The following is an 18,293-nucleotide window of genomic DNA, read 5'->3' as shown; positions in this document are numbered from 1 at the left end:
TATGTAAATTTCAATATATATATATGTTAGTTATATTTGCTTGGTCAGTTCATTGATGTTAAAATATTGGGATAATTACATACATACCTTTTGAAATGTTGATATTCACAAATTGGCCATCGACCTTATTTTTTTTTACACAATCTATGAAGGAGAACTATGAATTTTTTTGATATTATAGTGAGAATTTTAAAATTGGATGAAGGAGGATGTTTGATTTATATATGATTTTCTAATTATACAAAAAATTATTTAATAAGGAAATATTAAAATTTAACCTTAAATTTATAAATAAATTAATTAACCTTTTTAAACAATGAGAAATATTTACGTACGAAGAACACATGTAGCTCTCTGTGCGTAATTCCCTCTCAATAATTTCTCAATAACCTCTACGAAAATTATTGAGGAGTTATTGCGAAATTATTTCAGAATTATTGCGAAATTATTTGTGAGAAAGCTCCAATAATCTTGGTTATTACTGAGCGGTTATTGTGGGAGGGGGTACTCGGTGCGCAAGTATTTCCCAAACAAACACAGTAAGCGGATTGTTTCTTCGGACCACAAGGAAATGCTCGTCGAAGTCTGCCTCCCTTCCTCCACGCCAACGTTAATGTCCGCCCGAACTCACCTGAGCCTCTCCCCATCTTCTCAATTTGCTCTTTCTAACCAAACTAACCGCCCTCTCGTTTGTCGTTTCTCTCTCAATTTGCTCTTTCTAACCAAACTAACCGCCCTTTCGTTTGTCGTTTGCTTGATGAATCCAAGCAACCAGGAGAGCTCGAGCAGAGGTAAATTTTCACGAGCTCACCATCGTTTTTTGTTCAATAATTAACCCCACTGCACCTTCTCTTACTATCTTAGAGCCTCGCGATCGGTCTTGGTGGAACGATATGAAAATGGAAAGGCGAAGAGGTTCTTGCTTTTCTCTCTCCTCTTCTTCCATAGTATTAGTCTACTCTTGGCTATTTTGAGTTTTAGGGTTTTTGAGTTTTCAAAGATGATACAAATAATTCGAAGAATAAAGGGTCGTTGAAGTCTTTTGGCCGTCTGCATTTTTTAGATTTTCCAAACATTAACTGATCTTTTTTTTGTGTTAGATACCTACTGGACAGCAATCGGCGTCTGCAAGGTTTCTGGGAGGAAGAAGAAGGCTTAAAGAACAAAGTGCACGATGATGAATCTTCAAATCTATCTTTTCTTCTGAAAAAAATTGAAGATTTTTTTCTGCCTGCATCTTTTCCTGGTAGTGTTGCAAATGCTGCTTTGTTAAATTATTTGTTGAAATTTTCTGTTGGCTAGCTTATTGGATTCTCAGTGAGATGTTAGTTCGTTGCAATTTGACTTTGGATTTAGCGGGAAAACAAATAACGAGGAAACTGTATGGAGTATTACTGTTTACAAAATGTTTGTTATGATTGTTAAACCAAATGATATTTACGTACTACATGTTTGTAATTTTTCTTTATCATGAAGGAGAATGAAGCTAAAGACTCTGATTTTTTTGGATAAAAAACAACTAAAATGTCGAGATTTCTATGGCTAAAGTAGAACCTGAAATTTAAGCTAGACGTTTACAATGTGTAGTAGGAAGCAAAGTATTCAAACCGGGAATGAAATTATATATTTTTCTCTAATTATTGTTTATGTGTACATCACATATATAGTAAAGGTACAGCGAGCACAGAGTATATTTGCACAGAGTTGGTTCGGATTTTATAGCCTAGATTTATCTATTTATGGTAGATTAAGGGTCCGTTTGGCGCAACTTATCCCTGCGTTCGGCTTTTTCGGAACGTCGGGGTAGCGTTTGGATAATGTGTTGGGGCCGGCGGTGAAAGAACGCGCTTAAGGGTTTATGTTAATATTCGTTCTTTCGTTCGCCGCTCCCATTACCCTGCGTTCCACGTTTACTCACAGATTATTATCCGGCTGCCCTTCGATCCTGTATCGTCGTCATTGCCCTAGATCTGCGATCACTCCCCTGATCTCGGCTCCGCTCCTCGATCCCGTGTCGTTGTCATTACCCTAGCTCTGCAATCGGACTCCTTGATCCTGTGCACCCCTCTGCTCTCCCATTTCCCGTCTGGCATTAGGTTGGTGGATCGAAAGTTGTTTGAAATTTTCGCAGGTATCTCCTCTTCCCTGTAGAGAAATGTTATTTGTGTCGTTGTCTGGGATTGTATGAATTATGGTGAGTTGGGAAATGCTATTACCAGGCATAAATTTTTTATCCTGTGTTACAGAGATTTCTTCGTGCAATTTCTTCATACTTAACTGTTTACGAAATTTTTTGATCCTTCGTATTACTGGGATCCTTCGTATGAAATTTCACAGGCTCCCTGTGATCGTTGCCTGTGCCGTCATATGAAAGCTTTGTTTGGTATAATGGGGTTTTAAGAAAAAATTCAGATGTTAGGTATGTGAATATATAGGAATTGGCTTATGTATGAAAACACAAAGCAAACACAAAGCTTTAAAACACAAAGCTTTATATTTTTAAGGGGTGATGAAATTATGGTGCTGCTAGTGGAAAATATTTTATTGGCATTTGTGAAGCATGATTATGTCCCAAGTAAAAATGAATTGGGGGCAGAACTTCTGCTAGTTGAAAATATTTTATAAGAGAAGATTTTTTATTTTAGAAGGAGATGAATGGTGGGTTATTTAGAAGGGAAATGAATGTCATTTTATTTCCCTGAGGTAGATGGGTTAAATTCTCTTACTCCTCCCATGCAACATATATAGTACATTAACGTTTGATTTTGCATATGTAAATATATAAGATTTGGAATGGAGATTATGAAACTATTTCTTCATCAGCTATATATCTATTGTCTATTCCAATGCCACTATCTTCATTGGCTTATCATGTAGTTATTGTGAAACACACCTATGGGATGTAACAATGATTGTAATGAGGGTTGACATCCTTTCTATGAGATGTAGTAGTTATTGGCATCCTCATTTTTTCAGTTTTATAAAACATTTGCTAGAATGCGGTGAAATTTGGCAATTTTAGTTTGGCATTGTTGCATAAAATAACACAAGTTTTTGAAATTTGGCAATGTTAGTTTGTCACATTGTTGCATAAAATAGCACAAGTTTTTGAAATTTGGCAATGTTAGTTTGTCAGACATTTGTTTTTTCTATTATTTTTCATAAATAGTTCTGTTACAAACTGCTTAATCAAACAGGGGCAAACTGATCATTTATTCAACAACAGCTCCCATTAAGCTGTTCTGAATAAGCTGCCTCAAACAACAAACCAGCTTATTCTGATAATCTATAGATTATCAGATCATCAGAATAATATGTTTATCAACAGATTATAAATAATCAACAACTGTCTCAAACAGATCCTAAGTATCCATATTGTCTGCTGTTGGGGGTGGAGCATCTATTGTTGTTGTGGCAGATTTTGAAATGTTGTCATCCCACCTCATGTTGATGGTTCTCAACTAAAGAATCAACTTTTTGCACGACAACAATAACAACAACAACCCGCTGATGCTGCTTGTTGCACGACAGCAACAACAACAACCTGTTGCTGCTGCTGCTGTTGCAACAGGTCTATCTCTACCTTTCTTAGCATAAGTCAAATTTAAAACATCTAACCTCTTAATTGGGTCATCAGATGGTTGACGTTTATTTTGACCAAACCATCTAAGGTGACTCTCTCTTTTGTTGTCCGCCATTGGAGCTACTCCAACCCTTTCAAAAATATATTCATTTCACATTTTGTCTCTAAGCGTAAAACCACTCATCCACTTGAGCATTCTCATCTCAACAACAACCAACTTAATTTTATTCTTCTCTTTTACAAGCTATCATCCTGCGTCATAAAGCATTTTAGGTCTCACCACTTTCTTATAAAATTTCCTTTTAAGTCTAAACGGTACTTTATATCACATAATAGGCTCGATGCATTCCTCTACTTCAACCATCCAACTTGAATTCTACTAATAATATCTCCTTCTATATCGTCATTCTTATAAGTGATAATATGCTCATGTTTTTTTTAGAAGTATTAACAATAACAAAATCATTTAGCAAAATCAAATATAACTTTATCTTCTTTATTAGTCACTCAAAAATTATAGCTGCTGTGAATATTTTAAAAATCTTTTATCATTCTACCAATATATCAATTTAAACCTTCTACAATAAAAAATATTTCTTTAATAGGTATCATTTATATTAATTATTCTAGACCTTTTCAAAAAATATACCAAACTTATTTGCGGAGCATAAATATTAATAATATTAAAAATCTTAGTATCAACAACAATCATTAGTGTTATAAATATATCTATAAATCTACTAATTTAACAACATTATTTTTCAAAAACTTATTTGTAAGTACACCTATACTATTTCTAGTATGACCTCCACATGAATACCAATGTTTAAAACCTAACTAATTTAATATCAACTTGTTGCATTGTTGGAATTATGGGGTGGGAACTAATTTGTTGAAAGTGTTGGCAATTTGATAATGAGAGATATGTTGAACATATATGATCTAAGTGTTGATGTAGTCTCGAATAAATTAGTATTCAATTTCTATTTATTTGGCACCAACATGAAAATTTTGGTTATTTGCTATACTAAAGAGGACATACTGTTACAAAAGAGTAGAGTGGATTGTAGGAGGCACATGGAATTTCTAAAGTAGCATTTGGATTCACTCAATTTTGTTGTTCACTATTGTGAGAGCATAGCATTCAACTTATGTTGAAGAGCGAGCAATTGTTGATTGGTTTTTGATGGACCATAATGTTATGGTGTTTCCTAAGAATAGCTTATTCTAGGTTTTTTATTCTTGGAATCTTTGACACAATCATAGTCAGAATAGTGTTATAGGTGGAGATTAGTTGTTGTGATAGAGAGACCAAAGTTAATCATGCTTGGATGTAACGAAGCAACCTTTTGAGAAATTTATAGTGAGATATGAGGAGTTTGTACATGTGTTTGCAAGCTTCGTTCACGATAAATAAGATATCTAGGCGAGTTACGGTTAGATATTGAAGTGAGCCCACTAGGTGACGATTTAGATGCAGGTTAGGGAAGCCATGGTTTGAAAGTGTTGTTGGGGCTGTTTTTGTTGTAGTGGGGTTTTGTACAGGTTTGAAAGGTAGCATTCCAACACGGGTTAGAATGTCACGAGCATAGAGATATTAATTTAGGTGAAGGCCTTGGGGTGTTTGGTTTATTTGGAATTTTGGAAACCAAGCGATCAACTTTGCCTAGATTTCTAAGCTTTTATTAAGGTTTGAAAATTAGTTTGTTGATGAAAGGGGCCATTATTCCTAGTTACTAGAATATCATCTACATAAATAAGAATAAATATATGAATGCGGCCTTGATCATAGATAATTATCAAGGGATTGACTAAACTAAAGTGATATACAAGACTATGTTGAAGTTGTGAGAGAGTGCATAGAATTGGAAGTTAACAAAGATAGTTTGGATAATCAGATTGATGAAGCCTTTGGATTACATCATTTATATTGTGTCGGTGTGTTTTCCATGAAGCAAGACATTAGGACATCAAATTGGTTTATGGGTCAATAGTTATATGTGGAAATTGCGAGCAAGATGAGAATCATGGACATTTTGACGATCAGGCTGGATGTGTTGCTATAATCAAAGCTTATCCTTATTTGAAGCCTTGAGCAACAAGACGTGCTTTTTAGCAAACAATAGAGCCATATGGGCTCAGCTTGGTTTTATATGTCATTTGTAGCCCAACACATTTTGGTGGATAAAACAAGTTTCTTGGTTCCTTGAGCCTGTAGCGCTTGAAATTCCTCTAACATGACTTTTTGCTAGCATTCATATTTTACTATTGTGTAGTAACAGGAAGGTTCCAGGTGTTGTGGGATACATCAAGAATTAGCAGTTGTTTGAGATCGCTTGTTTGTGATAAGAGTCTGGCATTGGTTTTTTGAGGGGCTGTGGCAGTTGTTGTGGAGAGGAGGAAGGTGGAGTTGGAGTTGAAGTTTCAGGTTGAGGAGCACATGGAGTGGGTGGAGGGAGATGTGTCGATGGGATTGTTTGAGGGGATGAAGCAGTGGGAATTGTGACATGAAGGTGTGGGTAGGAAGAACATGTTGGGGAAGAGTCAAACAAGTAGACTCAAATGGACAACTTCATAATTTTGAAGTGTCTAATGATTTAATTCCTTAGGCTTTTAATTTATATTTTCTGGGCTGATATAATCTTTTTCCTCTGACATTTCTATTAATTGCCTTGATATACTGTTATCATTTGATTACTCCAATACTTTAGTTTTATTAGAAAACAAGGTTGAAATTGTTTGCTGTTGGAGGTGGAGCTATTGTGGTTATTGCGGCAGATTTTAGACAGTTGTTAGTAAATGCATGTTTTTTAAAATTAATAAATATGCATGAGTGGCATTATGCTATAACATAGTATCATGGATAGTCTTGGTAAAATTTATAAATAAAAAATCTAATGATATGTAGGGATAAATGCAAATATATATCCTTGGAAAGATAAAAATGGAAAACATATAACCTATTGAATTAAAACGTGGTGTTTAAAATCAATTATAATGTTGCAAACCGTATCATGGAGACTCGAACAACTCTATAAAATGACAATACAACTCACTATATTACTATTTGGAGTAGTGTTGGGCAAAAGATAAATCATTGACTAATAAGGTAACTGTGACGGAGAAGAAAATAGAATTTAAGTGGTTTGAGTATGACAAACTAAGAGCAAAAAAAATATACCAGTAAGGTGTGACAAGAGAAGTGATGTGAGTGGAAGAAGAAGTAGAAGAGGCTTTTCAAAAGTAAAATCAGTAGAACTTTGGAAAAGAACTTGTATAAATTGGAGATAAAACGACATGGAACGCTCAAAGTAGAAATGGCCAATTATGATGATCATGAATTTGCAATACTCTTTGATTGAATGAGAATTGCTGAGTAATTGGCCCTTTAAATATATGAAAATGCAAGAAGTGACTTTGACGATTTTAGTTTTTTTTTGAAGTATATACCCTTATCTACTGAAGGAATTCTCATATGCCGAGGGCATGCACGTTCCCTCCTACCCATCACCACCTTCACTTATTGTACACCTACAGAACTCTAACAGCCAAAATTCTTCAAATTGTTCTACATTTCATATTATGGCTTTATGATGGGTATTAGAAAACAATTCATAAATAATTATCTTCGTCATGCCTTACTCCTACTGTATACAAGTTTTAATGTGTTATTTATACTCATTCAAGTCATGCATTGTTGTAAATAGAGTTTTTTTTCCAACCCTTTCTATCAACTTTTGCTCATTTTATTGCAGTTGTGTCCCTCTTTCTTCTCCATTCCCTTCACATTCCTCATTTACTTTCTTAATGCTGGCTTCTAATTGCTTGTGTACCCCTTCACTTAAGAATACTTTTGGCTGAAGGAACCTATTCGATCATATTTCCCATTGCCCTGCTGACTTGTTTCCATTTTTAGATGCATACATATATTTTTAATTTGGATTTGTCACATTGTCCATAAACATAATATTTCCACATGTTGATTAACTCATTTGTGGCAACTTTGAGTAGCATTAATAAAAAAAATATGACTCTCTAGTTATTTTAGCAGAAATTTGTATATTTGACAATCAAAATAGAATCCATGATAACTTCAATGCTTCTTTAGTTTTTACTTATTGTTATTTTTAAAAAAATTATGCAGCTTCTGTATCAGATGATTATTTGGATTACATGCTATTGCAATTTCCTACAAATGTAACAGGGTGGATTTGCCATACATTAGTTACTTCTAGTCTTCTTAAGGTAAGTAATTCTGAATTTCTCTATTTTCTTTCTCGGTTTGCTGATAGAGTTTGCAGCTTTGATACTTAAAGATATAGCGTATCCTGATGAAATATTTTCTAAAAGAAGTTTATAACATTCATTAATGTGTGATGTATGCCTTTTTATTATGAGAAAATTTCTAATTATTTGACGGACTTATTTGTTGACTTGAACATCAATATGTTGCATATAATGGGTCCCCAGGCTGTAGGTGTCGGCTCCTATTCACGGACTGGTGTTGCTGCTTCTACTGCTGTCATCCAGTAATTATTTTCTGTCCGTTTCTTTATCCTTATAATTAAAATTTGAACTTTTTCTTGATGTAAAATTTTTACCAAACTTATCAGTCACATCCATATGCAATTTATTTCAACTAGCTTAGAAAGAAACACATTATTAGACTCAAATATCTTATTGTTGTTCAAAGTATTGTTTTCTATGCATGTCACACATGATATACATATTTACATGTCTTATTTTTGCTCAAAGTATTATGTTTTAAAGGTTTAGCACCCAATTCTTTTGTATTAACATATCTAACACCTATACTTTGATTTTTGCATGTACACCAGCCAAATCTTTTTTATCACATAAAAAATACCAGTATTTTAACTTTTTAAAAGTGAAATACACATTTTTATGCATAAATGAGATGCATGTATGTAAAAATTGAAGTTTAGGTGTAAGATATGTAAATTCATAGGAATTGAGTGGTATGTATGTAAATCTTTCTATTTGTTATGCATGTTATACATGATATGCATTTTACATTTTCTCATTGCAGCAAAAGATTGAACCGATTTGAGATTTTTAAGAATGATAATAAGGATTGACTCAATAGGTCGACTCGAAATAACCATATTGACGCGATTTGAGATATTTAAGAATGATATTGTAGTAACTGGTAAAAAAGAACAATAATAATGATTGACTCAATAGGTCGACTCGAAATAACCATATTGACGGTTCTAATTAGGAGACGAACGTCAACTTTTGAACTATAAGGGACGTATTAGAGAGCTGAGAGTGAGATATAGAGAAGAAGGAAGAAGTAATAAGGAAGGCATGGGTGGAGCTTTAGTGGAATAGATTGTATGAGCGAACAAACATGCCCTTTAGTTTGTCCAATACCTTGAATACGTTCATGCGGCTGATGAATCGGGCTTTTCGAGACTTTATTGGAATATTCATGATTTTGTATTTTAATGATATCTTGGTATTCAATAGTTCAAAGGAGGAACACTTACAACATTTGCAATATATTTTTTAGTTTATGAGGGCAGAGCTATTATATAGTCATCTAAGGAATTCTCATTTTTATATCGCAAACATGCTTTTTGAGGTATATTGTTTTCGTTGCTCACATTGAGATGGTCCCAACGAAGATTGAGGTTATTGTGGCTTGACCTAGACCTTGTCCTCTACTCAGGTATGCTAGTTTCGTAGTTTGACTTCGTTTTATAGGAGGTCTATTAAGAATTTTAGCTCAATCAGGACACCTTTGATGAAACTTCTCAAATCTGATAAATTTGTCTAGTCAGAGGATGCTTAGAACAATTTTAATGTTTTGAAGAGAGAAGCATGTTTTTTGTTTCTTTTTAATGGAATTCATAGTCGTCAACTTGTCTATTTATATATTGTCGTATGATTCTCTTTTTCAAATATTTCTCCCTCTCGGATCATAGAAATGATTTGAAGATGAGAGAAATCGAAAAGAATGACGTACGACGAAGATAGACAACCAAATTTAAAAGAAATATGAAAGATTTATGTAAGGTAATTCTTGTGTGATAGATTGAGAGCATACGTTCGAACATAATCAGATTGAAATAACGTGAAACACGGTATCCATAAAGAGAATTGATACATAAATCTCCCATAACAAGAAAACTAAAAAGAATATTTTTATTCTGCGGTCAATAGCACTCCCAAAGAAACATATTCCTTTGATTAATTACATATTGGAAATACTCAAGAATACTCTCGATTAAAGAAGTATTGCTTACATTATCATGATAACTGGCGGATATGCTACCAAAAGGATGGTTATTTCAACCATGAGCATCTCGCCACCTCGGAAGCCTATATCAAGCCGCATGGGAGAGCGTGAATCTCTTATATCCACAAATCGACGGCGGCACGCCGATGAACGAGGCCCGCGAAATAACCAACTCGACTTGACAGCAGCATGACTTAATCGGGCCATAAGGGCAGAGGGCGAATCACTGTATCCCAAACGAAGAGCGGATTATTGGCAATATGGTGAAATCATCGAGGTCACAAAATGACGAATGAGCTCAAAGGGGCTTAAGAAAAGGGAGGCGAAGAAATCCTACTCGATCAGAGATAGCTGGCTCAGGATACCATGAATTTGTCATCCTAAGATATTAGAACCCTACGTCTACCTGATCGTTAAGGTATTCGACCAAACTCGACCCAAATCCTTGTTAGTAATCTATGAATTACATCGTTCAAGGAAACCTTAGTAGCCCTAAGTTTCAAAAGGACTCTAATGCCCTATGACCCTCTAGAGGTAGAGTATCTTATACTCGCCAAATCAATAAAGGAGATGCTGCTAGAATAAAAAGAGAAGATGGACCGTCCAGCTACAAAGCCAAAACTCCTCTACAAAGAGACTTATATCCCGTGTAGGTCGGGGAAGCCTCTAACACCCTAAACGTGCTAGACAATCACCCAAGTAGAAATCTATGCTAGATCAGTCGGGTTGAAGAAGCGCGAAGGCTTCTTCTCGTGACACATAGAATGATGCAATTATCTAAAGTCCTAAAGTGGAGAACCTATTAAGGATGACCTGGGATATTGTCATGCTATGCAAATCATTTTAAAATCCACCCGAAGGCCATGCAAAAAAGCAAAGTGTGGGTTTTAAATAGTTGGAATGTTTTAATCCTAAATTTTGAATTTATCTCAACCTATTATTAGGATTTTTATTAAAAAGATTATTTTAGGTCCTTAAAGAGCCTAAGTTATATATTTGCAGGATTACTAGACAAATCACAATCAAAGAAAGCAGAAGGTTAGTGTCAGACTCTCATGTTGGCTATTATAAGAGATTTGTCGAATAACTTTCTAAGTTTGTTGTACCACTATTCAGACTGACATAGAAAGCGGTAAAATTTAAATGGACAAATCATTATGAGGAGACATTTCAGAAGCTTAAAACTTGATTAATGACTATCCCAATTTTGACTATTCCTTTAGGGTCGGATGTATTTCAATTTACTCTAATGCATTTTTAGAGAGATTGAGATGTGAGCTCATACAACATTGAAAAATTATTACTTATGTTTCTGGGTAATTAAAGAAATATGAAAAAAATCATCTTACACAGGACTTTGAGCTAACAACATGTGTTTTAACTTAAATTTGGATACACTATTTATATGAAGTTAGATGTGAGGTGTACATAGCTTAAAATATATATTAACACTAAAAGAATTGAGTATGAGAAAGCGAAGATGACTGAAATTTATAAAGGGTTATGGTTTGGATATTCAATATCATCTGGAAAGTAAATGTGGTTGTCGATGCACTAAATGAGAAGACTTTTTGTAGTTCAAATTGGCCGATTATTCAACAAGAACATTTAATCAAATATATGGAAAAAGTAGAGTTGTCAGTGATTGATTATAGTTGATAAGAACATTGTTAGGTTAAATTTGCTAATAGTTCAGTCTAATTTAAAAGGCGGAATTAGACTATCATTGGCCATTTATATTATTGTTTAGGAGATCATATAGCTAGTTAATGCATGAAGTTTGGAGGGATATATGATAGAGAGAGATGTATTATTGAAATACAAATGCATAATTTATGATCTAGATGTGAATAAGTTAAAAAAAGAAATTTCAGAGAAAGCGCATTTGTCTGACTATATTATTCATTTAGGGAGTAATAAAATATATCACGAGCTCAAAAAAAAATATTTTGGTGATCAAGCTTGAAAAAGTGTGTCGCAATATTTGTGGCTAAGTGCTCTATACATCAACTAATGGATGCAGAGCATCAAAGACCAAGGTCAATTACAGTCATTGCCAATACCAGAGTAAAAATAGGAGTTTTTCATGGATTTTATTGTTGGGCTACCCGGATCAAGTCAAGGATGTGATGTTGTTTGGGTTATTATAGAGGTGAGGGTGAGTGAGAAAAAGAAGGAGAATGAGGAGGTCTCATACTTTGCTGATGACGCCGCATTCGAGCAAAGGAAGGGAGTTGACATTCCTTGTGATTGATTTGACACTCACGTGTGTTTAGGGTAAGAAGATGACGTTGTTCCTTGCAGTGGAGGTGTGCATGGATGTTTGTGTTGAAGCTGGTGTGACAAACGACGCCATACGTGCATTCCATGCATGGACTCGTTTGCGTGTTTGGTTCCCGTGCTGGAAGGGTTGTATCAAGCCAAATCAAAGGAGAAAGAATAATGCGTGTGCTTGGAAGAAGAAGACATCGTGCAGGAAAGGGAAAGGAGAAGCGCTGGGGTAAAGGAAACATGAAGACCGAACATTTCATACAAGTTAAGGTCCAATTTATGGTTTGAAGTTTAGTTTATATATATTATTTGAATTCTATTTAAAGTGTTAATATGGATTTATTTAATTAAAATTTAAAAAAAGCATAGAAGAAAACAATGTTGGATTGGAAATTGAAGTGATTTGATGGCAGTGAAGGAGGTAAGGTTTATGTTTTTTAATACAAATTGTTTGAATTTAAAATGTTATTAAAATAGTGACAAAATTTTATGAAATAAAATCAGCAATTTAGTTAGCAAACGTTGAGAGTTGGAGATATTAATTAAGTTAGGGTTTCTCATTAAAATTAATATTAGATGTTTAAAATTGAGATTGATAATATGAATAGTAAGTTTTACTGAATGGTAGATTCTGGCAATTTCAAATTATTGAATTGGAAGGTTGAAAGGAGTTGTTAAAAATGTAAGAAGACTAAAGAGAGGGAAATTGAGGTATGCATTAATTTATATGAATTATAAATTTAAGTGAATTAGCAGGACATTAAAGACTAATGTTTAGGAATAACAAATTTAATTTAAATTTTAGATAAACTAAGGCAAGAAATTGAGGTTGTGAAAGAGAAAATTACAGGATTTGAAAGAATAATTTTATGAGGTAGAATCAAGCTGAGTGATTACTATTTTTTGTATTATATTTAATTAATTTGATTTTTTAATGTTTTATTTATTTTTACACATTAAAACACATCTATGACTCAAAGAAAATAAGAGAAAAAGAAATGAATATTTTATGATTTCAATTCTTTCGCCTTTTAATCTGCATTAAATGAAGAATAAATAAATTTAATGATTGAAAAAATTTAAAAATAAACTAAAGGAAAGATAAATAATTAAATTTGTTAACACTCGCTTCCTTATGTAACCATATGGGGACATTATTGTACTTGTGCACTTTAAAAGTAAAGGAACTGATAAATGTAATATCTTTATGATATAAAACGATACATGAGATATTTTTATGGTGCAAAATGATGAATGTTGTATATTTATGATACAAATAGTAAATGTTATATCTTTATGATACAAAAATGTTAAAATAAATGGAAAATTTTGTATCTTTATTGGTATATTTTGACATTTCTCTTGAGATTACTTCTTAAATGAAAAAAATATATATATAATTAATTAAAACGGTGAAAAATAATTGATTAAGATATTTTAATAAAAATTTTATAAAATAAAAAATATAATATTTACTTTATAGATTGATCAACATGTTCTTTTAAACATTGATGTTATGTATTTGCATAACAATTTAATGCATGGTGAAGTGATAATTATTCATTGATTTTTTTAAAAACTTAATATATTATTTAAATACTCTTTTAGAAAAAAGTCTGTTAAACTGAAATGACTGATAGAAGTGAGTTCGTTACGGGAGGAGATGGATTGTTGAAGAAAGGTAACAAAGCTATGTTTATGTCTTATCACTTTTATGATTTTACTTATTTTATTGTAGCATATGGATGATCTTATGTGTTTTATTAGAGGATGTTTAATTATGTATTATGGATTAGTGACATATTTCGTTAAACATTCGTGTCAAACATTTGCATAATAATTAATTGCATAAAAATGATAATTATTCATTAAATTTCTTTAAACTTAATATGTTATTTAGCTATTATTTTACAAAGAAGTATGCTAAACTGAAATGGTTTATAGAAGAGAGTTTGTTTACAATAGGAGAGAGATTGTTGATGATAGATAGCATATTGCTTTTTTATGTGGTATCATTTTTGTGGTATTACTTGTTTTATTGCAACATATGTATGATCTAATTTGTTTTATTAAAGGATATTTACTTATATATTGTGGATTAGCAGTTCTTTATAATTGAGTGTTATTGTGGAATAATGTTACTGTTTAGAAATATTTATTTTTACGTCTAACTGTTCATCCCAGCCTTAGTTAAATCTAAGTCCCAGTGTCGGGTCGTGATAAATAGTTTGTTTGAGTTATATATTTGTCATTTTTTATCATACTATTTATTTTACTATATCACTGAATGATCTAATGTATTTGTTAGAGGATTATTTATTTGTGTTGTGTGGATTAGTGGCTCTTTTATAATTCAAAATTATAGTGGACTATGTTATTATTAAAAAATGCTTACTTTCAATGTCTGATCATCAGTTCGCACCTTGGTTAACTCCAAATTCCCTGGTTTGGTCGTGATAAGACAAAACATGTAGATCACTGATTCAAACCTGGTTCCCTCCGAACAAAAATAATAAGTTTATGATTATTTGTGAAACTTTGTTTTTTTCTTTTTTTAATTAATTTTTTTATCTTGTAAAATTAGAAATGAATTTAACCATTTGTTGACATTCACCATATCCTCCAACTTGACCTCCAGGAATTTGATCAGCTGAGCCTGAAATGTTGTATCCTCCTCCTTCATTCTACACATAGAGAAATATATATATATATATATAGGCACACACACACACACACATCTGATCATAAGTTGGTTGATTTGGGCTAAACCGGCCTTGTTGAGCTTGATTCAAGCCAAAAATCAATTCAATTTTCAAACAATCTTTGTTATTTGAGGTAATTCACCGCCCTAACTGAGTTTTCTAGTTGTGGAATTTATTCTTAGGAATTTCAGTGAAAATTATTTGCCACTTTATAACCCAATACAGCGTTTGCAGTTTGGGGACAACTGCAATTTTTTTTTTATTTTAAGTTTTTGTTTTGACACTTATGAAACTTTGAGAGTTTGATATGTTACTGTTTTGATAAACTTGTTATGTATTTTGGGAGTCCGCAATCGGCATTTCCTAAGACTGTTGAGCATTTCAGTATTGGAAGATTTTCATGTATACCACTCAATTGTTATGTATTTACATATTTAACACTTGAACTTCAATTTTTACTTTATGCTTCCTTGCCTATGCATGAAAAGGTGTATTTCACTTTTTATAAGTTAAAATATTGATATTTTTAAAATGATATGAAATATTTTGATGATTTAAATGTAAAAATCAAAGTTTAGGTGTTAGATATGTAAATACATAAGAATCGGTTGGTATGTTTGTAAATGTCCCTTCATTATTTTTAAAATATTTTTCTCCGTGGTAACATTGTTGTTGTTTATGCATAAAATTTAATCCAATTAAAGTTTGATTTGTAGAATTGAAGAGATTAAGGTAATTTTTGGTTATTATTGTTATTATTTAAAATGTTCTTTGAAATTCCGAATTTGTCCTGCTGTTTTTTTTTCTGAGGAGATTCCAATACAAACTGTTTTGACTGTCAGTTCCACATTTCTGTGCGTCTTTTTACTGTTTGCGTTCTGGAGTTTATGAACTATCATTCTTAGCCAATATAAACAGAAGTACAGTGTTTCTTAGGTTTATATAACATAATATTTTTCTCTTTGAGTGCTTTTATCTTTTTCTACATTTGGTTGTTTCCGCGATGAATGATGTTCGATATCATTGTGTAGCCATTAATTGAAATCAGTTGGTTGTGGACCGAGTGTGAAGGCATTCACTGAATAAGAAACAATCAAATGTTACTTAAATTATTGTCATTAAACTTCTGCTATCATTTAATTATTGTCTGATATATTCTGGAAGAGTCGATTATGTTTACAAATTTAATCACATATTTAATCAATTGATAAGCAATAATTCTAAAATATAGTAATGTTTATGTTTGGATTTTGGCTTTTGATGCGTAAGAATGCTCAAACACATTTGTTTTGTGTGTTATTATGCTGTAATTTAGTTATTATCTGGTATATTGTTGAAGAATCAACTATGTTTACATAATTAATCAATTGATAAGAAATAATCCTGAAATATAGTAATGAAAATGTTTGTAATTTAGCTTTTGATGCTTAAGAACGCTCAAACACGTTTGTTTGTGTTGCTTGCATTGTTTTTTCCAGATGGGTGTCAAAAGATGGTTTGGGAGCGATTGGACGTCTTTTCATTGGTATGAGCAGCTTGAAAAAAATGAAGGGGCATTGACATCCAAATCACACAACTCTTAAGTATTTACATATCTAACACCAAAATTTTACTCTTTACATATATACCATCCAAAATTTTCAAGTCACATAAAAAAAAACTGCTATTTTGACTTTTAAAAAGAGAAATACACCTTTTCGTGAAAATAAAAGACACCTTTACATGCATAGGTAAGGCGGCATATATTGTAAAAATTGAAGTTCAAATGGTATATATGTAAATACATAGGAATTGAGGGGAATGTATGTAAATTTCCCTGAGAATAAAACCAAAAGTTGTTTCATCTACGGCAAATGGTATTGATGTCTGGTAGGTGGACGCTATGGTTACCTGTTTGATGATGATCCAAAGCAGTGGAGGATGTATGCGGATATTATTGGAAGTGCTGGCAGGTTTACATTTTACCTTGAAAAATATCGTCTTTTATTTAATTAAAGATGCTTTGGACTGATTGGCCCCTAGTGCAGTGTCTTTGAGATTAGTACACAACTGTATCCTGCATATTTTCTCCCACTTGCTTCATTTGGAAACTTAATGAAGGTAATCAAATATTATTTAACTTTTTTTTTTCTCTTAGATAGTATGATTTGAAGGGTTGCTTTTTCCCGATTTTGCCCAATTTAGCTGTTTAATTGTTTTCCCACCAATATTATTCTGTTATGTATATCGAATGGATAGTCAAACTTTAGTTTATATTTGCTTCATTTATCACACATTAAAATCTACCTTTTCCATTGTTTACCATGGATTAACGAAGTCGATTACAATTTTATGACGAGGAAAGTGTCAAAATAGTCCACTAAATTTTTTTTTTAAGGTCATTTTAGTACAAGAGTCTAAAGATATCAATTTAGTTCACAAATGTTTTTAATGTGGGTTGAAATAGTCCCCTCTGAGGACTTTCTCAGCCCTAAAATAATGAGTTACTAGGGACTACTTTGAAATTTTTATAGACACTAGGACTAAAATGGATCCACGTAAATGGTTATGAGATTATTTTGACATTTTACTTGTTTCATGACTTTGCTGCCTGGGAAGAGACTGCTTTCACGTTCTATACAACTGTTCTTTTGTAAAAAACTTATACATTTGCTTACTAGTTTTACACTAGTATCAGGCTAACATGATTTTTTATGATCTATACAATTATGAGTTGCAGAGTTGGTTGAAATATTTCCATTCGTTGGACTAGGTTGACATAAATATCAACCATATTTAATGAGATGCATTTTATTTCTCCCAACAACTCTTTGAATTTCTTAGATGACGCTGTTTATGCAGGCTATAGCAAGAGGACTGAAGGACCCTTCATTTCGCGTGATTCAGAATCATTTTGCCATCTCTGCAAATCTTGGAGAAGTTGCTGCAAAGGTACTGTAAACTTATACAGCATACATTTCACAATTTCCCTGGCTGTATGGACAAATAATATGAACGTTCAGCATCGTATTTCTTTTTATGTTATAGTCCTTACTCTATTCTCTCGATTTAATCGATGCATCTATCTTGTAAGAAAAATAAAGTGGGGCTCCCTAGGGGGCTGAACTGGTTCAGCCAATAGGGGAGCAGGGCCTACCAGATGGGCTAGGGTAGTTGCCCAAGAGGCGGGGTCCCCCCTCCTAGTTATTTACAATATATATGTTATGTTATTGTCATTAGGGTTTAGTTTTTGCTGAGTTTTGTCAGAACAGCAGCCGACGTCTCCCTTTTCGTGTTGTATCCAACGGCAAGAAAATGCTTTGGTTGTAGCCAGCCCCGAGTTATGTGTATCTTTCCTTTTATTGCTTGCTGCCGCCCTTCCCTGCTCGTTGCCATCCACTGCCCTCTTTTCTGTTGCGATCCTTTCCACTTGCTTTCCACCTCCTCTTCCCAGCCCTCGCTTGTTTATCTCTGCTGATCCCTGAGGGACAGC

The 18,293-nt window shown here is 33.0% G+C and overlaps 1 protein-coding gene across 1 annotated transcript in view; it reads left to right on the top strand.

Annotated features, from left to right (window-relative positions):
* The first annotated feature begins 502 nt into the window (after window positions 1-502).
* The window catches only part of LOC110026199 (protein root UVB sensitive 5-like), a 29,285-nt gene continuing 11,494 nt past the window's right edge, over window positions 503-18,293 (top strand). The window contains exons 1-10 of the mRNA XM_020727061.1: window positions 503-702; window positions 753-791; window positions 865-915; window positions 1,101-1,246; window positions 7,728-7,828; window positions 8,054-8,112; window positions 16,300-16,346; window positions 16,695-16,773; window positions 16,849-16,921; window positions 17,663-17,752. Of these exons, the coding sequence (XP_020582720.1) occupies window positions 572-702; window positions 753-791; window positions 865-915; window positions 1,101-1,246; window positions 7,728-7,828; window positions 8,054-8,112; window positions 16,300-16,346; window positions 16,695-16,773; window positions 16,849-16,921; window positions 17,663-17,752 (816 nt within the window). The 5' untranslated portion in view covers window positions 503-571. The remainder of the gene's footprint in view (window positions 703-752; window positions 792-864; window positions 916-1,100; window positions 1,247-7,727; window positions 7,829-8,053; window positions 8,113-16,299; window positions 16,347-16,694; window positions 16,774-16,848; window positions 16,922-17,662; window positions 17,753-18,293) is intronic.

The sequence above is a fragment of the Phalaenopsis equestris genome, unplaced genomic scaffold, assembly GCF_001263595.1.
Source record: "Phalaenopsis equestris unplaced genomic scaffold, ASM126359v1 Scaffold000359, whole genome shotgun sequence".
Classification (NCBI taxonomy): domain Eukaryota; kingdom Viridiplantae; phylum Streptophyta; class Magnoliopsida; order Asparagales; family Orchidaceae; genus Phalaenopsis; species Phalaenopsis equestris.
This window is presented reverse-complemented; position numbering and strand designations above follow the sequence as displayed.